The following is a 24870-nucleotide window of genomic DNA, read 5'->3' as shown; positions in this document are numbered from 1 at the left end:
GGTACAAACACCCTCTGAGTCTCTCAAGCCAAACTTTTTTTTTTTTCTTCAAGCCAGCCTCTTTGAAGTCACTCCTGACTTCTTTGTCTCACATGGAAAGCTCTTCTTCTAAATATACACCTGCTTATTCTCCTCACTGCCTTCACGTCTTGCCAACATCTCAACTTCTCAATGAGGCTTATACACCCTATTTAATACTGTGGCCCGTCCTTGCCTCCGCTTCTCCTCTGGAGCTCCTGGTCTCCTTCACTCTGTTCTAGTTTTTTTTCTTTTTCTTTTTTCTTTTCTTTTCTTTTTCTTTTCTCTTCTTTTCTTTCTTTCTTTCTTTCTTTCTTTCTTTCTTTCTTTCTTTCTTTCTTTCTTTTTCTCTCTTTTCTTTCTTTCTTTCCAATAATGCTTAGGACTTTCTAATGTATCATATAATTTACTTATTTTATTTTAAGTGTTTATTTTCTGCCCCTCCCCCACTGCCCAATTAAAATTGTGAGCTCTATGGGGAGCCACTGGATATGACCCAAATATCAACAGTAGCCTTCTATTAAACTCTATTGAATGAAGTTGTACATCACTTAACTTCCTTTCTGGGCCATCTCTGATATTTTTCTATTCTAAGTCATGACTGAGATATCACAAGGCCACTGGTATACTCTCTTCCTTTTCTGTTATCTTATTAAATGTAATATTAATTACATTACATGTAGAAAATACATGTAATTATAAAACACAGTAAGATAATTATCACACATGAGCCCACCGCCAAGATTTAAAATCATGACTGGAATACTTATGTATTCTTCCCCTATCCAGCTCCTGTCCTCTGTGTCCCCTTGATGAAGTAATCATTATTCTCAATTTTGTGTTTATTGTTTTCACGACTTTTAAGAAAATACGGTTTAATCATACCGTATGTGAAAACTGAATAATACACTGATCAGTTATGCTTGTTTGGGGGCTTTATAGAGTATTTTGGGATTTTTATTTTTTTAAATTTAGTATTAGGTTTCTAAAATTTTCCTACTTTCTTGTGAAAATCTAGGATTTATTCATTTTCACAACTTCATAATATTCTATTGTATGACTATTCCACAATTTATTGATATCTTCTCACGTTGATGGATCTTTAAATTATTGCCATCGTTTTGCTATTATGAACAGTGCTTTGATGCATATTCCTGTGAATGTTTTATGATGCACATGTACAACAGTTACCTAGGAGTGGGGTTTTTCGGATTGTACAATAAGTGAATGTGAAATTTTACAAGATCAAGGCACACTGTATTCCAGAGTGATTTTATCAATTTATATTCCCTCTAACATTGGTATTGTCAGACTTCCTAATTTTTGTCAATGTAATGTGTGTAAATAGAATCTAAGTGTGATCTTAATTTGTATTTTCCTGATTTTTTATTTCCTAGTTTCCAACTGGATTGTCCCTTCCTTAAAACTGAGTTTTAGAAATTCTTTATATATTCTAGGCATTAATCTGCTGTCTGTTACAGGTGTTGCAAACATCTTCTGCTCTCTGTGGTTTACTATCCTTGAAATTTACTATTTCAGTCTCTCGGGTTTTTTTTTGAACCTGTAAACAGTTTCGTTTCTCTCTCACTGTTGAAAGATTACAGAGAACTCTGTTATCTTCCATCTCACTTCGGATCCCATGATCTCTGCGCTTCCACTGTTGCTGTGGAGAGGTCTACCGTCAGTTAACTTTGAAGTGTTTTTTTCTTTTCTCTTCGGTTGCTTTTATACACTCTCAGTTTTCGGTATTCTGCAGTTTTACTGCAGTGTGTCATGGAATGGTTTTCTTTTCATTGATTCTCTTGGGCATGTTTTCTGCATCATGGTTTCACTTGTTCATCAGTTCTGACACGAATTAGAGAAGTGTTAGACCTTATTCTAGCCTTCCATATTTTTGAAGTTCTCCTTTACATTTTCCATCTTTCTGTCATCAATTACTCACTAACACTGGTTGCAAAAGTAAACATCAGAACAACAGTCAAATAAGATCACAAAAGCTATATAATTATAGTGAGAAAAAAAGGGAAACATTTCTCACCAAAAGTTCATCAGTGAGAACAGTTCTGTACATTACTCTTCTATTGATTCGTGAAGAAGACATACTTTTCTAATATTCAAAGATCCTACGAATCCTTCAAGAACTAAGAGGCTTCAAATTTTAGCAGATTCTGGACAGGACATATTCTTAAGGCACTGTGATTCTCAATCTCAATAATTTCCTTACATTTACCTGCCAGTTCAGTAGTCCTTTCTTCTGCTATGTCCAATAGCTATTTAACCCTTTCCCTGAATTTTTATTCCAATAATTACATTTTTCACTTTTTAAGTTTCACTTCGCTAAATAAATTGATTTATTTTCAAATATGCCTGGTCATTCCTGATCATCTATTGTTGCTTGTTCATTGCTGTGATTCTGCCCTCCTTCTTGAAACAGTTCACACATGGCTGTTCTATATTCTCTATCAGGCAATCCCAATTATCTGCTTTCCTTGTATAGGGGTGGAGGGGCGTAAATCTGTTTTTGTTTATTTTTGGTAGATGTCATTCAAGTTGATTGACTTCTTAATGTGTTTACTGACTGATATTTTATGTTGAACTCATATATTGACCTTAAACTATGGGAATCCTACAGGATCTAAATTGGGAATTCTTTCTTCCAAAAAGAATTTCCAAAAAGAAGCTTCTGTTGGAAGCCAGAGGTGCCAGTGACTTGTGACTATTTCAAATTCCCTTGAGAAAGCAGGCTCAATTCAAAAGCCCTAAACTCAGCTCCCCCTCACTGATGGCCCTGGATACTGTTCTAGGCATTGGTCTCTGGGGCAATCCTGCACCTCAGTACTCCTATAAGCATCTACCATGAGAGAAACTTTGCCTCAGTAAGTGTGCCTGCAGCCCACAGGTCAAGACCTAGAGTTTTTTGTTTGTTTGTGTTGCTATTGTTGGTTGTTTGGCAGAAGTCTTCCTTACCCTTGTGAGGTCAGCAGTAGCTCAAAGATTAGGTCATATAAAGGATCTGTTGGAACTTGAAACCTCCTTAATTCTCAAAGAGTTCTGAAGACCTCTGAATATTATAAAAAGTCATTTTATTTCACTTACTAATAGAAGGCTGATGTACAGAACTATTCTCACTGATAAACGTTGGTGGGAAATTTTGTTTGGATTTTTGCCATTGTGATCATATATGTTTTATGATATTCCTTGACTGCTTTTTAAAATTTTCACTTCTAAAAACTCATCTCCGTGGTGGAAAATGCTGCTTGGCTAGCTGAGAATGGGGCAGGTCCCAGAGTAGTCAGTTATTTGGCATGGCTGGAGAGGAAGGTTTTTTGATGAGAGAATTATGTTATTTAAGTTTAACCCTTACAATGCAAAGTTTTGTTTTGACTCATACAATATCTTTCAGTGTTCCACATTATTTTTTTATGATGATTCAGGGTCTTTCAATGTTAAAGGAAAGTAATTCTGAGTATTATTTATGTGCTGTATATGTACATAAAATCATAAACTGAATGTATACACACTTCAGCACACAGCTTTGAAGTTGCTTTTACTTTTCTTTTTCAAAACACTTAGTTCATAATAGCCAACTGTATTCTCATCCTTTGATTATTTCAAGAAACCTAGAGAGGAAGATATAAGGCTATTAGAGTGCTTCTCTGTACAGTTATTTATTGATTTGAAGAATGAAGCAGGCTTTCCTGAGGTTTCTTCATATTGCTGATCAAGAAAACACTCTTTAACAACACTCTTATTTATTATTTTAGAGTCTATAAAACTGTGTGCAATTTCAACAGCTTAGTCTTCTGATTACCACAAAGTCTGTGAACTGGTGTGATGGAAATGCATGAATCCCCACTGCAGAAATTTTTTTGGTACAGATTTATTCCAAAGTCTTTATATTTGTCTGTGAGAAGGTGATGGCTGCTTTTTTTGCTTTTGTCTTATAAAAATTTTTCTCCAACTTCTCCTTAATTGGTTTACTTTTAACAAAACTTTTAACTTAGGTGCAATGAGACCTAAGTTAATTTTACGGTGAGATTAAAAGCCCTGTGCTGGTCCTGTGCTTGGCTTTCCTGTGAAGTCGTATGGCCCAGAGAAGCTCAGTCAATGAGCTCCCATGGCAGGCAGAACATACTAAAAACCCTTCCTGAGTTAGGGCCCTACATAGGAATACCAAAACAGATCACACTGTATGATACAGTAGACCGTACTTACTTTTATCTGTAGGTAAGTCCATGGTTCTAAAATGATCTTTCCCTAAAGATACAAAAATAGGATGAAACCTACTAGAAAATGAGTTAAGTGTCCAATTTGTAAGCAAGAAATGACAGCTTTGCAAGCTCTAAGGGGTATGTATTATTCAGTAGCCAAAGGTTATATTTTACCTGTCTGAAATATTAATAACCCAAGAATCTGTCACTATTCCACTTTAATCCAAGCCTAATCTTTTCATTCCTGTTTGATTTTTGGCAAGGATCACTATTAGAAACCTGTTCCATGGGCACTGTAAAACTGTTTCAGAAGACCTACAAACAGCTATCATAAGCAATACTATAACTATTCTTTTCAATCCATAAATTAGTCTACAGGTTGATGGTTAACTGTATTTTAATTATGGGCATATCCTACATTCTACTAAATAGCAGACGTTAAACTGCCAAAGAATGAATCAAACACTTGTTAATTTCGCTTTCCTGGCCTTTTATTGAGTACTGTCGATAAGCTAAGAAGATATCTTTGATTGCTGGTAGCCACTGGTCTAAATGGGCTGCATTCAGACTGTGGCGACAATTTTGTTTAGTTCCAAAGTAGCAAACCCTCAATCCCTTATAATAGCAGTTGTCAAACTTTCTGGTCACAGGACCCTTTCAGTCTCTTAAAAATTATTGAGAACCCCATGAACTTTGGTTTATGTGGGCTATATCTACTGATACTTATCAGACTAGAAATTAAAACTGAGAAATTGTTACGTACAAGGACCTAACAGGCAAACAGTCCATTAACCACCAGAGCTATGTTACCATTCCATGTCATGTAGTTTCTGGAACACTCCACATACACTTCTGAGACAATGAGAGTGAAAATGGTAAATGACAACCAAATATTATTATAAAAATAGTTTCAACATCACAGGTGCCTTGGAAAGGTCTTAGGGACCCCTAGAGGCTTCTAGACCACATTTTGAGAACTGCTGACTTATACTTGGAGAAGCCAAATTATATTATTCCACTAACATTTTTCTTATTCTTATCTTTAAAATGAGTAGATGTCTATTTCCCCTTCCAAGGTTAGTATAACGTTCCTTGCATTTAATCTTGGAGGTCTGTAATCCAGGGTATTCTTCAGATCTGATTAAATGTTCACTCTCCATGTCTGCCTCAGGACCCTTTCTGTTCCTAACTTGATGGCATTTGGACTTTGTCCTTCCTCTTTTCTCCTTCTTGCTATCTTCTTCACTCACTTTTATTTTCTAAGTTTCTGTGCCCTTCAGAACTTAACTTTTATTACTATACTATAATCAGCTATTGTCTTTTCAGTTTTTAGCTCTTATCACTAATGTTAACTCCCCACAAATATCTGCCTAACAGAATCATGGAAGAACTATTTGCTTAAATGTTCTAGTTTTCTAAGCGCTTCACCAGCCCATAAAAAACAATAATGTATTATGGAAACTTAACCGATCACAGTTTTGCTTATCAACATAAATTACCAATATGACCAAACAGAATGGTTTCTTCAGGTATTTCTCAGAATTTGGCAACAATTTACTCCAAATTATATAAATCTAATACAATAAAATGGCATGTTCTCACTACTCATTGGAATCTTAAATAACTGGCTATACATAATGATTTGGAGATCACAGATATTTGAGGTTTTTTTTTTATTATGTTAGTCACCATGCAGTACATCCCTAGTTTTTGATGTAAAGTTCCATGACACAGATATTTTAGTTTGGTTTTAATCACACAGTGAATAGGTTTCAGTGTTTTAAATGAAAGTGTCTCTTGCCAATGGTATTTCAAAAACTCATTTTGGAATTTTAGACCTTAAAAATGAATTAGACCTCGGATACTGCTAACCCAACCAAGTTGTTTTATGCATGAGGAGACAGAGGGCTAAAGTGTTCATGTGATTGGCTAGTAAGTCTGGGCAAATAACTAGATGACTACTAGCTTGTGTCTTTTCACTTTATTAGGTTGCCTTTAATAATAAACTATTTGAATTGAAGAGATTCTAGAGATCGTCTAATTCAACCCCATCATTTTATAGATGCAAAAACTAAGGCAGGATATCATTTAAAAATGATATATGCTAAAGCATCTTGTACAATATCTGGTACATAGTAGAAATTCAAAAAATATTTATTTCAGACCCTAGATGTTCGTTATAACACCTACCTAACTGGTGTTGTATATCTTTATTCTGAATAAAAAGCCCAACTGAGGATTGATTCTGATCTTTTCTAAGCAGTGGTTATTTTATAAGGTAAATATTTATGAACAATTTATTCTTAGCCCTGGAGTATATAATAAATACTACTGATTCACTGAGCATATTAAAATTATTTTAAAAGACTACCTATTAAAATCTGAGTAGATTTGAAATTTCTTAATAATTGGGCAGAATATTACTAAATGTTTGAGCTTCCCAAAATACACTTTTCACAAAGAATGGAGGAAAAATAATATCTCCCTTCCAGAATAAGAAATAAGAAAACACAGAGCACTGGCTTAGGAATCATAAGACAAATGTTCTGGTCCTAGTTCTGCCACTTACTGATGGATGACCATGGTGAGTTTCACTAATTCATAATCTCTACATCTTGATGGCCACTTGACCATCACGAAGCTCAACCTCACAGGGCTGTCCTGGGCACCAGATGAAGGTATCCATCTGTCTAATATGTCAAGCCTCACATATACAAAATATCACATGCAATAGTGAGGAAAAAACCAAAAACACCCAAACTAGAGGATTCAGAAAACATGAGTTCTGAGCCAGCTCATCACTGTCTTGCCATGACACACTGAGTAAGTCCCCCCCCCCCCTTTTTAACCTGCAAGATGCAAGCAATGAACTGGATCAGTAGCTCAAGGAGCAATTTGGAGAAAGGGAAGTGAGGCAATGCAGCTCTGCGTTTACCAATTCTCTTAGGTTTTCCAATAAATCATTTGAAGAATGGGTTTTACCAAATCAAACAAACAAAAAGTTTTATCTCAAATCCTTGCTTTGTGTTCACAACAAGAATTGAAAGAACAAGTAAATTTTCAGCAAATTTTTTGAAAAAAAAAACAAAAAAACTCTCTCTCTCTCTCTTTTTTTTTACCTTGCATCCTTCACAAGCATGAACGCCGTAGTGGAACCCGGAAGCTTTATCTCCACAGACTCGGCATTCAATTGCCATGAGGGAGTTGGAAGGCTCTTCATGAGGCTTATTGTACAGCTGAGTCTTTTCCGAATAATAAGGTGGGGATGCAGGCTCCACTTTGATTGCACCTGTGTACAGAAAAATGTGAGCAGGTAATTATCACACGAAAGACTGCTACAAAGGCTCTATGGCAAGTCACCATACTATACCTTAGTGCCATATGTTTATTATTTAAGTGTAGAAGCATTACTGAACATGAAAAAAAAACACAGGAAAAAGTAGGCTTTATAACCACAGGCAAGTCACAACACTTCTGAGCCTCACCTGTAAAAATGAGTGGGGGAAGGGAATTAAGTCTATGGTTCTAGGACCCTTCAATACTAAAGCTCTGACAGACACCACATAATATCTGAGACAACTGAGGTTATTTTGGTACATAATATGCTATATTTGGCATTCATCACAATATTAAACTATACATTTATATTTAAATACCACATTTTAGAAGTATTTTTAAACCACTCTTGGAAAAGAAACACAGAAGGAACACCGCTGTGAAAAGGTAATGTCATGCCCAGCTTGAAGGCACATGAAAAATAAGAGACCAGGTTTGCACCAGTGTTGAGTCAGAAAAGGTGGTTTGTAAAATAATCTTCGATAGACAGTGAGAGAACCCATGGAGAGTAAGTACTACCCTTCTTTCTGCTGGTTAGGATCAGGCCTATTAAATTTCCATTTTAGGCTCTAGCCGAAAACCACACAAATATAACCAAGTATAATATTTATCTATAAAAAAAAAAACTAGAAATACAGGAAGTTCTTACTTATTGTCAAGTAATGGTTGCCAATTACATGGTGGTGGCTTTGGAAAACCAGCATATCAGCACAAAGATAAAAATCAAGGAAATAGCATCATAGAAATTTATTTTATCTTGAAAAGAGCCGTTTTGGTTTGTCTTGAGTCTGATGTTTTTGATGTACATTTACTTAATGGCAGGAAGATTTATCAATAGACAACAATGGCAAAATTTAAATTTGTACAGAAAAATAGGTTTCAGTGTAAGCTGCTCAAATGGCAGAATTAGGAAAAATGGACCACAACTTTGCAATTTGGTGATGAGAAGTTATGTAAGGTAGCAAACTATTACTTAGTAACTTAAAAGCACCAAAAGAATTCAGAGTCTGGGTGATGGACTCTTACTTAGCCTGAGATGAACCTGGCAATGCAGCCATACTGGAAAATGCTCCTAAGAAGGAAAGAAACAAGAAACAGGGAAAGGAAGAGGGAAGAGAGGAGGGGAAAAAAAAGGAAAGAATGACCTGGGGTATTTACACACTACCATCCTTTTTGGGATGTCATAAATACATAATGTTTCAAAGATAAATGGATGAGTAGATGAATGGTAAGTATCTTTTTTATAGAGTTCTAGTCTCTGGAGCATTTATTCCAGTGTTATTGAGAGATTAGTCTGATTCTAGTCTTAGCAGTTTGAAAAGTGAAAATAACTATCATACTTTGGTACTCTTGGAGCTTCAGGTCATACTTATAATCAGCAACCATTGGGTCTGCTCTTGCAAATGGAATGTCTTCATAGTGTGGAGTGGAAATGCTGGAGAAATCCACAGTGGTGAAGGGCTTGATGTCAAAAGAATGGGAGTGGTCATCCATTACAGAGAGATCCACGGAGCTGATTCCAAAGTTGGTGGGCCAAAATGGCATCTCGGTGTCAACCATGGTAATTTCTGAAACGGAAAAAAAAAAAAAAGAAAAGCTGGGGAGTTAGTTCTGGAAAGCAGAGCAATCTTCTAAAGATACACAGGAAGGGACCTGAAAGGGTCTTTGGTACTGTGCTCTCATCTAGATTACCACTATGAGAGAGGAAAACACAACCACCTTCTGAGTGCTGTCCAGGGTGCCTTACTAAAGGAAGGAAGCCGCCCCTTACCTGGATATCATAGCAGAGAATCCTACAATAGCATTGATGTGGTCAGTGTACCCACGAGAAAGTCCTGCAAACAGCCCTGCTCTCATGATCTCCTAAAGAAGATCATCAAATCAAGTCTGTTAACGATTTTTAAAGAACATAAAGTTCTAGGGCAATTTTACTTCCTTGGAATTAAAGATGCTAAATTTTTTTAGGATTAAAATTTTGCTCCCCCATTTGTGTTTATAATGTTTTTGTGTGACAGAAAATTTGGCACATTAAATTTAGGTAAAAATATATTCTTTAACTGCATTAGAAGAATAATTTTATTCATCAAGTAATACAAAAATGAATCTTTTTAAGAAGGGGAGATCCCTCTAAGAAAACTTACTCAAATATTTATCTTTTCTGTGCATACAGTTTTCCTTAAAGGGGAAAATGTGTTCTCCCTATCTAGAATGGAAAGGTTAGAGATCGTGGAAACATATCTCATTATGAACGAGAGAATGTTGAAATGACAATCTAACACAGCATTAATTTTAAACCGCCCTCAAACCAAAACCACAACAAAACAAAAATGGAAACAAGAAAACATATAAAAGACAAAGGTAAAAACACTTATATGGATTCTAAGGCCACAAAATAACTCATTTCATGCATTGCCTGCTTAGGATGATACATGCCACGTGTATTTTTCAGAATATGATTTGTGGTCATAGTAAGTGAAATAAAACCCTGAGAGATTTTAGTTCTCACTATTTAATATGGATGCATGAGCCACCAGAGGGTGGGGACTTTAAACCTTAGAAACCTACGTGGGTACTGATTGATGGAGATATTCAGGCATGTGAACCCACGCGGTGCCTCACAGGTCCTTGGTTCTCCTGAAGCCAGTTCACTCTTCAAAGTGGTACCAAAAGAGCAGTCACTAAGTATTTTAAGTGGTAACTCTTGGGTCAAAAACACTAGTGAAGGGCTGTGTGAATACGGGACTGCTGACATGGGAGACAAAGAGATGAGCTGCTCATTGAACTCTAGCGGGTCCTGAAATCATAGGTTGATGTATCTTATTCCTAGTCATTTCCCCATCACCTAGCAATGGGCTTGGCTCATAGTATGTGCTCCCATGAAATACTGAATGAATTGATGCGGAGGCTCTGAAAGTTGAGCAGAACAGGCAGGAAGGGGGGAAACAAACTAGTATTTATTGAAGTATCCCCCACACACCAGACATGTTCTCTTATTCCACGGAACTCAAGATATTTTTTTTTAAATTTTTTTTTTATTATATTATGTTAGTCACCATACAGTACGTCCCTGGTTTTTGATGTAAAGTTCCATGATTCATTACTTGCGTATAACACCCAGTGCACCATGCAATACGTGCCCTCCTTACTACCCATCACCAGCCTATCCCAATCCCCCACCCCCTCCCCTCTGTAGCCCACAGTTTGTTTCTCAGAGTCCATAGTCTCTCATGCTTCATTCCCCCTTCTGATTACCCCCCCCTTTCTTTATCCCTTTCTTCTACCAATCTTCCTAGTTCTTATGTTCCATAGATGAGAGAAACCATATGATAATTGTCTTTCTCTGCTTGACTTATTTCACTTAGCATTATCTCCTCCAGTCCCGTCCACGTTGCAGCAAATGTTGAGAAATCGTTCTTTTTGATAGCTGAATAATATTCCACTGTATATATGGACCACAACTTCTTAATCCAATCATCTGTTGAAGGGCATCTCGGCTCCTTCCACGATTTAGCTATTGTGGACAGAGCTGCCATGAACGTTGGGGTGCATACGGCCCTTCTCTTCACTACATCTGTATCTTTGGGGTAAATACGCAGTAGTGCAATGGCTGGATCATAGGGTAGCTCAATTTTTAACTTTTTAAGGGACCTCCACACTGTTTTCCAGAGTGGCTGTACCAACTTGCATTCCCACCAACAATGTAGGAGGGATCCCCTTTCTCCACATCCTCTCCAACAATTGTTGTTTCTTGCGTTGTCAATTTTTGCCATTCTAACTGGTGTAAAGTGGTATCTTAGTGTGGTTTTGATTTGAATTTCCCTAATCATGTAACCCAAGATCTTATCCCCACTTTACAGATAAGCCAGGACCGGAGAGGTAAAGTGACTTGCCCAGTGTCCAATAGCTGGTCAATAGAGGATTCACACTCAAAGATTGACCCAGGACCCTATCCATTCTGTATATATTCTCTTTATTCCCTCATTGATGAAACAGTTTTATGGAGAAAGGGCTACTCTCCTAGGGGTATCTGTCAGTGGGCCTCTTGTTTTTTCCCAGCAAGCAGAGAGCTAAGGAATTTACTCTCAAAGGCATGAGGTTAAAAATTCCAGTTGTGGTCTTCATAAGGAAAACAAAGTGCCTTGAAAACACAAATAAGGAGACTGTCCTATGAATGTGCTTCAGGGCTTCCAAGGGGACTCATTAAAGGCACCGTTTGGGTTCACATGTCTGAATATCTACACAAATAAGTACCCAAACAACCTTAAGTTATCTGAGTCACAGTATAAACACGACACACAAGAAGAAGAATGTGTACTGGTGATAGCTTAAAGGTCATGCTGGGTCTCAATGACACCCAGAAAAACATCTGTGCTCTTAACGACGGGGCACCCATCAAACTATGCCCTTCGCTTCACAATTCATCTAAACTAACTCACCCAGGTCCTTCCACATACTCTGTCCATCTCCTCAGCATGCTTATTATACATTTCTCTATCTACTTTGCTTGGTATAAATTAATTATCTGCATATCAAAATATACCTCTTATGTTTTGATTGCAACATTCACAAAAGTGGGTTTATCAACTATTTCTTATTACGCCCGTTGCAAAGTTCATCTGCAAACAAAATAAAGCTTGCTGAGTTAAAAGCAATGGATAAGCCTCCATATGAATACTGAGAAATGAAAATAAGCATGCAAAAAATATCTGTGTTGCAAGAAAAACTGGTTGCTCATCATTTTGCTGGTTTAATTTTGTTTTGTTTCACTTTTAATATATGACTTCAGTGATTCCCTGTCAACCAAAGCCATGCTTCTTAACACAGGAATCATACCCTGAGGGATCATTTACTTTATTGCAAAGTTTTGGGGAAATTTTTAATGTTAAAATAACCATTTGTGTGTAAACGAACAGGATAAAAAAAACCATGGGATTTTAAAGATATAATATGGAACTCCCTCAAAAATGGATACCTGTGGTAAATTTTATAGCCAAAAGAATGCCATTTTAAAAAAACAGACGCTATTTTCATTTATTTATTTTTAAAGATTTTATTTTTTTAAGTAATCTCTACACCCAATGTGCGGCTCAAACTTACAACCCCGAGATCAAGAGTCACATGCTCTACTGACTGAGCCAGCTAGGCACCCCTGGACTTTATTTTTATTTTTTTAAAGTAGGCTCCACACCCAGCATGGAGCCCTATGTGGAACTTGAACTCATGACACTGAGATCAAGACCAGAGATGAGATCAAGAGTCAGATTCTTCACCAACTGAGCCACCCAGGCGCCCCCTAGACTTTATTTTTAAAAGCAGTTTTAGGTTTACTTAAAAGTTGAGCAGAAAGTACAGAGTTCCCATATATCCTTTTCCCCCCTCCCTTTTCCTGACCCCTGAAACACACACAACTTCCCCTATTATTAACTTGAATTTCCCCTATTATTAACACTTGCATTAACATGCTATGCTTGTTATAAAACTGATGAACCAATATTGATACATTATCATCCCTAGTTTGCATTCCAGTTCATTCTTGGTGTTGTACATTCTATGGTTTTGACAAATGCATAACGTCCATGTATCCACCATTACAGAATCATATAGAATAGCTTTACTGCCCTAAACATCCCCTGCGCTCCACCTACACATCCCTCCCTCTTCCCCCCCAGAATGCTATGTTTTTGCTGTCCTCTTCTTTTAAGGGCATATGAGTTGAAAAGCAGGAGAAACCCTGACCTTCATATATTATATAGATATAAACGAAATTTTACACCATGGCTTTCAAGGCCCTCCCTGACACAGTCCTAACTTACTTTCTCAGTCTTATTTTCCACTAGTGATCGCAGACCCCACTCCCATTCTTGGCATACCCTGTGGTTAGGCATACCATACTATTTGCCCAGATTAAATATGTTCTGCATTTTCTAGTCTGCTTATCTTTGTTCATGCCAAGGCTGTTCTGTCTTCTTCCCATCCCTCATCACTGCATGTCACAATCCCTCTGTCTTTCCCACAATGGGAAATCCCACAGTATCCAAATGCTACTTTCTCCAGGAAACCTTCCATGAAGTCTCCAGCTTAAAAACACTCCCCATTCTTTGCATCCCCACAGCTCTTTGTACCTCTGTTTTAACACTGACAGAAACATTTGGATAAATATCTCTGCTATCAGATTTCAAGTTCTAAATGGACGGTGTCTTGGTATTCTGTTTTCCCTTTAGTCCTTATGCATAGTTGTTGTTTACTAAATGTTTACCAACTGAATGATCATTCGTTTTTATGTGAAAATGTGAAAAAAAAATAGGGGTGCCTGCTGGCTTAGTCGGTGGAGCGTGTGACTCTTGATCTCAGGGTTGTGAGTTCAAGCCCCACATTGGGTGTAGAGATTACTTAAAAAGTAAATAAAAATTAAAATAATGGTGCCTGGTGGCTCAGTTGGTTAAGTGTCCAACTCTTTGTTTTGGCTCCGGTCGTGATCTCAGGATCGTGGGATTGAGGCCCGCGTTGGGCTCTGCGCTGGGTGTGAAGCCTGCTCAAGGTTCTCTGTCTTCTCTGTCCCTCTCTCTCTGCCCTTCCCCCCTACTCATGCTTGCTCTCTCTCTCTAAAATACATAAATCTTTTTAAAAAATTAAAAAAGAAAACATGTAGAAAAATGTTTACAGAAATAAAAAAGATACTTTCTCAAGGTTTAGTTTTGCTAAGACTTATACTCCCCTAGAAAAGATGATGATCTTCAGTATTACAAATAAAATACAATTTAAACTGTAACTCCTCCCTTTAACTAAGTGTATTCAGTTTTTCTCTTGATAATTTGAGGAGCAAGATTAGGGTCTTATAAAGTCCCCCCCCCCACATAGAAAAGACAATGTAAGAAAGAAAAACAGCTTGCCTCTTCATCTCTAAGAAAACATATTACTCAAATACACATTTTCCTTTCCCCCTCTCCCTTCTCCCTGTTCTTTTTATTCTGGGACATCTTGACCTAAACAATATGACTCCATGAACCATAGTTACTGGGAGGCACAGTGGTTCCCTAGACATTTTACTTTATTTTGACTTAGAGATGGGTCCAGGGGAGCCTGCTTCTAATTTTGTCTCTAGAAAACATAAGCTACTGTTTCTGCCAAGCTGTAAGTCAAGGTGTTTTCTGTTACTCCGTGTAATTACCCATGAAGAACAAATGAACAAAATATTTGCATGAACAACAGTCCTTCTGAGGGATAAGTAACACTGTCTTAACTTTCCAGCTGGGTGACAGGAATGGGTTGCATCAGGGTTTATCCATCAATTTCAGAACCTTAAGTGTGTTTCAAGCAAAAGTCTTTAGGCAGACACTGAACAAGGACGTGAATTTGTGCCATTTATCTTAGACCTTCAAACGTGGCTTTACACTGTATTATAGTCAATGAGTAGACTTTCATAATACTCCAAAATATAATGTATTTCAAACAAAAATATAACCAATGTCATGCCAAAATAAAGTAACCTCTCTAACTGGAAATGCATCATTATTTGGGAATATGGAAGTGGGCCAGAAAAGATGGTAATGTATAAAATCAAGCCCCAGAACTACATGGCTTACCTTTGGGGTCCAATATATTGGTCCAGTATAATTGCTGCCCCTTAAGAAAAGGAGGATTTCTACTACAATTTCTGGGGAAATGTTGCATCACCTTACTACATTATTAGCTAATTACATTAACTAATATTAATAGAACCCTAAATCTTTGCTAAGTATTGTGTCAGAAACAACACTTGGGCCATCTCATTTACACCTCGCAACAATGCTATGAGGTAGGTGCACTTATAATTCTTCTTAGAGAAGAGGAAACTGAGGCACAGACATGGATGTAGGTAACTTGCCTAAGAACACCGTTACTAAGGAACAGAGCTGGTTTGTGAACCCAGGTGGTCAAAAACTCCATAACCTGCACATTTAACTTTCTAAGCCTTTTTCCTTGACTTTCTAAATTGGTTAGAAAAAGCAAATGTTGGGGCACCTGGGTGGCTCAGTCATTAAGCGTCTGCCTTCGGCTCAGGGCGTGATCCCGGCGTTCTGGGATCGAGCCCCACATCGGGCTCCTCCACTGGGAGCCTGCTTCTCCCTCTCCCACTCCCCCTGCTTGTGTTCCCTCTCTCGCTGGCTGTCTCTCTCTCTGTCAGATGAATAAATAGAATCTTAAAAAAAAAAGAAAGAAAGAAAGAAAGAAAAAGCAAAAGCAAACGTCTCCCTGATCTTCCAGTTCTATCCTAAACAACAATTAATCTCAACAAACCTTCAGTGAACACCTAGGATATGCCAGGTACAGGGAGTTGGGAACACACTATGAAGACTGAGTAATTATCAGATAAAAGCTTCACTGGAGAAAGGTATTCAGCTGTGCAGCAAGGGAGGTGCCTTTCATGGATTCACTAAAACTTAAGGAAGTGGCCTTAAAGATTTTTTCAATCTCTTCTAATTTGTCTCATTTTAACATCACAGTACCCATCAATATGGTCCTAGCTGATTTATCCAGACCCTCCTATTGGTTCATGCAAATCGTTTTGCAGTGTAAATTGACCTGGGAATTTTCTAATTGAAGTCCTCTCCCATGATGGTGGCTGATATCCAGAGACAAAAATCATCCTGAAATAGAAGAGTGGCAAAGGCCTTTTTGAAAAGTCCCTCATTTGACAGACGAAGGGAATGAGAGAAATGATTTGCCCATGAACACGGTCAGGGGCTGACCAAATGAAAATCCAGGTTTTCTGTCTCCTACCCTAGCATTCTCTACACCCCATTAGGAAGATGTTACTGTATGTAAATATGTTGAAAATGGGACTTTTAACCTATGCCAATTTTCATAGATCTAGATTTTTGGGGGTCTTGATATATAGGAATGACATCAAATTTATGAAGGAAAGAAGTCTCATGCAAGTACCCATTTACTGGATGGAAAATTAGCATAAAATCACCTGTAACAGAATTTGTTTCTAACAAAAATTAATAAAATCTGAATTCACCAAAAATTTAGGGAATAGTCTAATAAAGTGAGCACAGATCATTTTACATAATAAATACAGGCATAATTTATTTGTTTGTTTATTTTTTGTGGTTCTGAACATTCACAGTGAAGATAAATGAGCCAGTTATTATGCCAGATGGCCTGGGTTTGAATCCTGACCCAGTGCTTGCCAGTTTTGTGATCTCTTTACACCTAATTAGCCCATTTGTAAAATAATACTGCCTACCTCATAGAGGTGTTGTGAAGATTAAATTAGATAATATATATAAAGCACCTAACATAGGGCCACTTAGTAAGTTTGCAATAAATATAATTATTGGCAGCAGTAGTAATTCTTATACATAGCAGTAACCAGAGTACTAGAATCATGTACAAGGTGGGCTAACAGCCTCCAACGCTACCACTAGGGGAAAGGAAGAGGAAGAAACACCAGCAAAGTCCTATTGTTCAAACAGGACTACGCCTTGAACAGATGTCCTGTTTTAAAGACCTCTGGAAAAGGAGTCCACAGCTTCTCCTGGTTACTCATTCCAATGCTTAATTGCTCCTTCGTAGCCAGGAAAGTCTAGGTCTTATCTGGCTTTTCTCCAACTGTGTTATACATATGTTAATGATGTTCCTTTTAAAATAATTAAAAAGAAAAAAATTTGGTGAACAAATAAATTTAGGAAATGCTAGGTCAAACAAGGTTAAATAGGTTTATGCAGAACTTCTTAAGGCTCATATGCTAATAGTTCATGAGAATGTACAAAGGAGAGGGAAGGCAAAATCTGCAACATTTGCAGAGTTTCACATTTGACGGAATAGTTGGGGAAGTGATGGTCTAACCTATGTTGGAGTTTGTTACTTTCCCCCCCATTTTCTAAACATACTTAGCTACCATCTTCTATTTGCCCATTACCACTTGCACTTGAAAAGTCCTATTAAGCTGTCCCTCAGGTTTTCTTTAATTTTAGAGTGGCCAAGGGCAAAGATTTACATTGGTTAAAACAACAAGACCCAAGAAAGAAAGGATTTCTTAAACCGTGCAGAAGGAATCACTATAAAGACTAATGCTCTTTTTATAGTGACCGTCCAAAAATCCTCCAGATGGGGGAGGGGGACGGGGGGAAGCCCATATAAAGGACCAGAACCAGAATGACAGCGAACAGCTCAACAGCAACACCGGAAGCCAGAAAATCAATACAGCAAGGTCTTCAAAATTCAAAGAAAAAATTATTATTTCCAACTTGGGATTTTAGACTCAGCCAAACAAATCTTCACTCAAGTGTATGAGCAGAAAGTCATTTCAGAAATAGAGGACCTCAAAAAAAAGTCACCCCACCCCAGGTACTCTTTCTGAGAGCTCCACACAAGAACAAAAGGAAAACATGGGATCGAGGACACAAAGGACCTAAAAACAGGAGGGGTGAAAGGAAGACCCAGGACAACAGATCCTGAGCAGCCTGGATAGAATGAAATGGGAAGATGAAGAAGGCCATATGAGATTACCCAACAAATCAGAGTGCCTGGTAAATATGACCGCTAAGTGACAGTTTTTATTACTGTCGGAGAGTTGGAGAAAGAACTAGTGACAGTTCTGGAAAAGGAACAATAAAAGTGAACTTCTTTTTTTTTTTTAAGATTAATTTATTTGAGAGAGAGAAAGAGGGAGAGAGCATGAGCTGGGGGAAGGGCAGAAGGAGAGGGACACGAAGGCCTCCACTGAGCAGGGAGCCCAGTGCGGGGCTCGATCCCAGGACCCTGAGATCATGACCTGAGCCAAAGGCAGATGCTCAACCAACTGAGCCACCCAGGTGCCCTGAACAATTTCTAAGTTAAAAAAAAAAAACCCTCCAGAAAAATAAATAGCTATTAAGGATGGGAAACAGAACAGTAGTATACTGCATGGCTCCACTGGAAGCAGTACTTGCAGAGTGAATATGATGCAAACGCGGACAACCGAGTTCACTGAAAACTACAAATACATGTGAAGATGGCAGGAAGGACAAGTGTGTGTTTTGGGAAAAGGGGTGTGGTGGTGAAGAGCTAACTTCTTATCTTGCACTGTAGGAAGTCCATGGGGAATGAATACAACTTTTCAAATAGCAGCACACCACATGTTATTTTAAAGACGTACATGTAAATTACAGGAGAAATGTTTAAAAGAATTAAAAATGACTGTTTCTGAGGAATAGGAACTGGGGACTGAGGATTGGTGTTCTCCGTGAAAAGCTTTATCCTGACTTTTAAAACTAGGTAGAAGTCTTACTTTCGTAAAAGTAAAAATTAAGCTAAATATCTTTTCGTTGTAGTGTCTTCCCATGATTTCACTGAACAGAGGGAATAAATATATTCCTTGCATGTTTCTCAGTCCTCTTAAAAGGAATTATCATGCAATAAAACCTGGAAAAGCAGAGAAAATTTTAAGGTAGTTTCAAGTAAAATAAAGGAAAATCAGAAAATATTTTTAATGCTTATCAACAGTTGGTTGTCCTTTTGGCTCAAGCATTTAAAAAAAATTCTATCAATTCATTTCTTTTCCTTCACTGGTATCACGGATTTTGATCAGGAAAGCAGGAAAAAGACTCTGGATCTCATTAGCAGAAGTACAACTTAATAATAGATAACAATTTTGAAGTACTTACATGATAGACATTATACCTTAAAACCATTACATGTGTAATTTATAATTTATTAATGTATATATGTGTAATTTATAAATGTATACATACATGTAATTTACATCTATGAATAGTCCTATGGGTTATATACAATTATTATCACCACCCAATGGATTGAAAACATTAGACAGAAAGGGGTTAAGTGCAGGGAGTCTGGGTAGCTCATTTGGTTAAGCATCTGACTCTTGGTTTCAGCTCAGGTCATGATCTCAGAATCCTGGGATTGAGCCCCACCTTAAGCCCCATGATGGGCTCCGTGCTCTTTCTTTCTCAAATAAAATAAAAATCTTAAAATAAAATCTTAAGACTTAAAGACATTAAGTGCCTTGCCTGATGTCATACAGGTAACAGGAATTGGGATTTGAATCCTGTTGTGATTTCTCAGAATAGAGAATCTCTTACTCTGGACACCATGAATTAAGAAAAGGATTAGAAATGGATTCTTTGCTGTGTCATTTGTTTCTTCAATGCAAAAAAATAGATTTTCATTCTGTTGTCTTCTTAGACTATATTAAAACCCAAATCCAATGCTTCTGTGGTTTGGTTCCCCGCTGATACTCTCACTGATAACTCTGGCAGAGGCTGAAGCATTCCAATATGTAACCATATATGTACTTTTCCTTATAATGAGCCAGAAGGTCTCGTAACAAATTTTCAAATTCAGATCAACAAAGGGCCTATCATCAGCTTTTAGAGAAGTCCATGTGTACTTATGTTTTTCAAAAGTTCATTTTCTCTTGCATAGGTCACATCTTGTTTGGATAGCTTGCTTAATCCAGTCCTGAGACGTCAGGAGACAGGAAAGATTACAGGATCATGCCCTCATCCACAGCCATCATTTCTTCTGCTTCCTGAGTTGGAGATTCATGTCCTCTTTTTCACCATGGTCAAACTGACTCAAGCTTGGTTCTTTTGCTGAAACTACCTTCACGTGTTTCTAAAGGCAAGCTTACTAGTAATTGAGTCAACACTAAACCTAAGTCTGTTGAACAGCTAGTTACTCTGGTTTAATTGAAATTCCTACTTTACGAAGCATATACTGGCAGCAAGTGAAGAATGGTGTGGAGGTCAGAAAAAAGAAATTGGGATGTTCTCCCCAGCTAGCTCCCTCAGCACATTTTGGTTTTAGCTTTGCAGTGAGAGGGTAATGAAAATGGGAGACAGGAGACGGAGTGGAAAAGAAAAAAAATAAGGGAATGATCCAGGAGTTTGTAACTATTCAGAAAGGAGGGGCCACCAAAGAGATGTCAGAGTACTCTTTCTCTTTGCTTTGTCCACCTCTCAAACATTGTCAAGCGCCCTCTTGCAACCAGGAAAAGATAAGGGTGGTAGTAGTTTTAAATCAGGCTTTACTACTGAAGCACCTCGAATAGCTTGAAATTATCACAGAGTGGAAAAGGACTGCCCTACTCAGAATTGTTTAGTCTGGCAAAATGATGTGATACACTACACTCCTGTGTACTCTTGTTTTTAATTTACTGTGCCAAGCACTCTTAATGGGAAGACAATGGTCTTAAGCTAAACAAACATGAGAACAAAAGTGTCAAAACAGATGTAACCAGATTGCCAGTGACTATGGGCTGATTTGCAGATTTTCACTAGGTATACCATATATTATCTCAAAAAATATTACAATGTGGTAATGTGGTATTAAAATATCCATAGAAAACATTTTTCATGTTTCAATACTCCTCCTGAGCTATTACAGCATTATCAAAAATATTCTATATAAAAACATTTGACACAATTCAAAATATTCATGATTTCTAAAAAAATTTTTTTAAGGTTTTTTTTTAAATTTTTTTTTATTATATTATTTTAGTCACCATACAGCACATCCCCGGTTTCCGATGTAAAGTTCGATGATTCATTAGTTGCGCATAACACCCAGTGCCCCATGCAATACATGCTCTCCTTACTACCCATCACCAGCCTATCCCATTCCCCCATCCCCTCCCCTCTGTAGCCCTCAGTTTGTTTCTCAGAGTCCATAGTCTCTCATGGTTCATTTCCCCTTCTGATTACCCCCCCTTTCTTTATCCCTTTCTTCCCCTACCAATCTTCCTAGTTCTTATGTTCCATAGATGAGAGAAATCATATGATAATTGTCTTTCTCTGCTTGACTTATTTCACTTAGCATTATCTCCTCCAGTGCCGTCCCTGTTCTCAACATTTGCTGCAAAATATTCATGATTTTTAAAAAAATCTCTTAGCTAGGAAGAAAAGGGAACTTCAATAATCTGATAAAGCATATCCATAAAAAACAAACAAAAACCTAAAGAAGCCATCATACTTGATGGTGAAATATTTAAAGCTTTCCTTTGAGATCAGGAATGAGATAAGCATACAAGCTACCACTGCTTCTATTCAACAGTGTACTGGAAATCCTATCCAGTGCAACAGAGACGAAAAAAACAAGGATTAGAAAAGAAAACATACAGCTAACAATACTCATAAATGACAAGATTGTATGTGTGTGTATATATATATATATCCCATTTCAATTAATAAGAGAATTTAGCCAAGTTGCTGGATATAAGGTCAATCAATATTCAAAAATGAACTGTATTTTTATAAGCCAGCAACAAACAGAAAATGACATTTTAAAATGATTTTTACAATAGCATCAAAAATATCAAATACCTAGGGGGAAAAATCTAGCAAAATATGTGTAAGACTATAATGAAAACCCAAAAATATTATTTTTAAAAAAGTATTTAAATAAATGAAGGGATACACTATGTTCATGGACTGGAATACTCAATATTGTAAAACTGTCAATTCTCTCCGTATTTATTTATGGATTCAGAAAAATTCCATCAAAATACTAGCATTTCTGTGTGGAAAGTGACATGCTGAGTCTAAAATTTATATGGAAATTCAAAGAGCCAAGAATAGCCAAGGCAATCTTGAAGAGAAAAACAGCACTGGAGGAGGATTCTACTACCAGATATTAAACCCAACTATAAAACTACAGTAATTAAGACAATACATTAATTAGTGCAAAGAGACAGACCAATGCAACAGGAGAGCAAGTCCAGAATCAGTCCCACAAGAATACGGTAACTTGGTTTATGACCAAATGTCACTGTAGTGTAGTGGGGAAAGGATGACCCTGTCAGTATATGAAGTAGGTCAACTATATATCGAAATGGAAAAAAGTGAATCAACCTCTACCTTAAAACATACACAAAAATCAGTTCCATGTGGATTGAAGATCTAAATGTGAAATAGGAAACAAAAGAGTTTTTAAAATAAAAATTAGGATAACGCTTCATCGACCTCGGAGTAGGCAAAGATTTCTTCATAAAACACTTCATGAAAAGCACTGATTAGATCACCCGGACAATATTTAATATTAGAACTGATTATTAAGTAAATGAAAAAGCAATACACAGTATGGGAGAAGATACCTGCAATATTTACATTTAACAAAGTATGATTTATTTTTATTTATTTTTTTGACAAATTATGCTTTAGAACTCAGTATCTAAACTCATTATCTAAACTCATAAAAATGGGCAAAAGAACAGGCGCTTCACAAAAAAGAATAGCCAAATGGGTAATAAGTATATTTTTAAATTGCTTAAACCTTTTAGTTATCAGAGAAAGAGAAATAAAAATTACAATGTGATACTACCATAAACCCACTAGCATGGCTAAAATGAAAAAGAAAATGTCAAGTACCAGTAAAGATGTGGACCAAGCAGAACATTCAGACACTGCTGGGTGTAAATGGTACAGCCGTGTTGAAAACTGTCTGGTAGGGTCTCTTAAACCTGAACACATGCTATAGCCCATGTATACGTCTAACAGAAATGCGTACTCTTGTTCACTAAAAGACCTATATGAGAATGTTCCTAGTTGTACTATTTGCAATAATGAAAAATACCTGAATGCCCATCAACAGTAGGATAGATATATTGTGATATATTCACAAAATGAAATGCAGTAACGGAATGAAATGCAATTATACTCAATAATGTGATTAACAAAAAAATGCTGAGCAAAAGAATCCAGACACTAAAGAGTAAACAATGTATGATTCTATTCATATAAAATCCCAAAACAGGCAAACTAGTCCATGGGTTATAAATTAGAAGAGTCAGAGGGCTTCCAGAGGGCTGGAACTATTTTGTTTCCTTATCTGAGTGCGAATTACACATTTGCTCATTTGTGAAAATGATTTACATACCTTTCTCTATGTATTTTATACTTCAATAAAAAACGTAAACAGGGGTTCTGGGAGTGGAATTTGATAGAAGGAATCATGCAGACCAACCACATAAGCCAACAAAAACTTTTTTATTTGTGTTAAAAAGATTGTTATGGAATTTCTAGTGTATTTATTTAAGAATTTTTCTATTCAGAAGTTATAAAATGGCACTAAAATTAGTCTCAAACTATCTATATTTCTAACTGGATTCATTGTATAATAAAAGCTAAACACATCTTCAATTAAGGTCCTCAAGTCAGTGTAAACAGGGAAGGAAAAAATTAAAAGGGTGCACATTTTATCCTAAAGAGTATTAAAAATTATGTTTTTGTTTTAGATATGCTTGGCTTATATGTAAGGCCTATTCTGCTTTACAAGAGCCCTGTATTTTTTTTTTTTAATGCAGGAAATATTTTCCCAAATACTAATGCCTACATCTGGAGTCCTATGTTTGCGAAGTTAACACGTTTGGATCAGCTGAGCTGTCTTTTGAAACATTCCATTTAAATGAAAGAAAGTCTGTGGCTTAAACTCAAGTCACCAACTTTATGGTAATTATTTAACTCTTCTTCTATCAACAATCTATGTCATCAACTTTTGTCTTAGAAGGGTTATCAACATATTTTACTACAGTATATCCCTTCCCAAAGCCCCTCCTTGTTTTACTTTTCTTTGGTATTTTCCTTTCTCAGTATCTTAATCTCAGTACATGCTCGATCAGTAATATAAAACCCAAACCATCTCAAATCAAGATAACCAACTGCCTAATACTATGTGCCAGGTATTTTTCAGGCCTCACAAGAAATACACTATAATGTAGTTCTTGACCTTGAGAAGCTTACCAAGGTGAAAGATCTTTGCTAATAGAAGGTAGTATAGAGGCCAAACTAGTGATAGAAACAACAAGTGCTCTTGAAATATAGAGGAGAAAAAGGCCAACATGTTCTGAAATAATCTGGGATAACTACATGGTAGAGAAGGGTTTTGAATTTGGAGGACCCTGTGGGACGATTAGGATTTGGACTATTATTGATAAAGATATTCCAAGGAAGAGATATTTGTCTCTACTATCCAGCATGACCCTTATATTACCTGAGTTACCTTAGGCCTAAATGAGTATGATATCAAAATGATTAAATTTTGTGTTAGGACATATGCTTGCAAACTGGATTGCTTTCTTGGCCAATTGGGTCATCTGTTTGGGTCAATTGTTTATATCTCGTAATTGGCTAAAGATGTGGTTATATCAGTGGCAAAGAGATTTCTTTGTGAATGCAGAGATTTCTATGTAAATTTGGCCATACTTACATCAAACTGACACATTAGGTTCTTTTCAGCATCATATTTTAATCAATTAAGCAAACTTACCTAAACGGTCTATATAATAGGTCTAAATTTTTGAAACTAAACTAAAGTCAGG

The 24870-nt window shown here is 36.8% G+C and overlaps 1 protein-coding gene across 2 annotated transcripts in view; it reads right to left on the bottom strand.

Moving 5' to 3' along the window:
* PPARG (peroxisome proliferator activated receptor gamma) overlaps positions 1 to 24870 on the bottom strand; it is a 127230-nt gene that overhangs the window by 38631 nt on the left and 63729 nt on the right. For both annotated transcript variants that reach the window (XM_011227529.3, XM_034658791.1), the window contains 2 exons: positions 8906 to 9133; positions 7349 to 7518 (listed from right to left, as the gene is read on the bottom strand). In XM_011227529.3, coding sequence (XP_011225831.1) covers positions 7349 to 7518; positions 8906 to 9125 — 390 coding nt within the window. In that variant the 5' untranslated portion in view covers positions 9126 to 9133. The remainder of the gene's footprint in view (positions 1 to 7348; positions 7519 to 8905; positions 9134 to 24870) is intronic.

This window comes from Ailuropoda melanoleuca, chromosome 4 (genome assembly GCF_002007445.2).
Source record: "Ailuropoda melanoleuca isolate Jingjing chromosome 4, ASM200744v2, whole genome shotgun sequence".
Taxonomy (NCBI): domain Eukaryota; kingdom Metazoa; phylum Chordata; class Mammalia; order Carnivora; family Ursidae; genus Ailuropoda; species Ailuropoda melanoleuca.
Note: the sequence above shows the minus strand (reverse complement) of the source record. Positions and strands in the feature narration are given on the sequence as shown.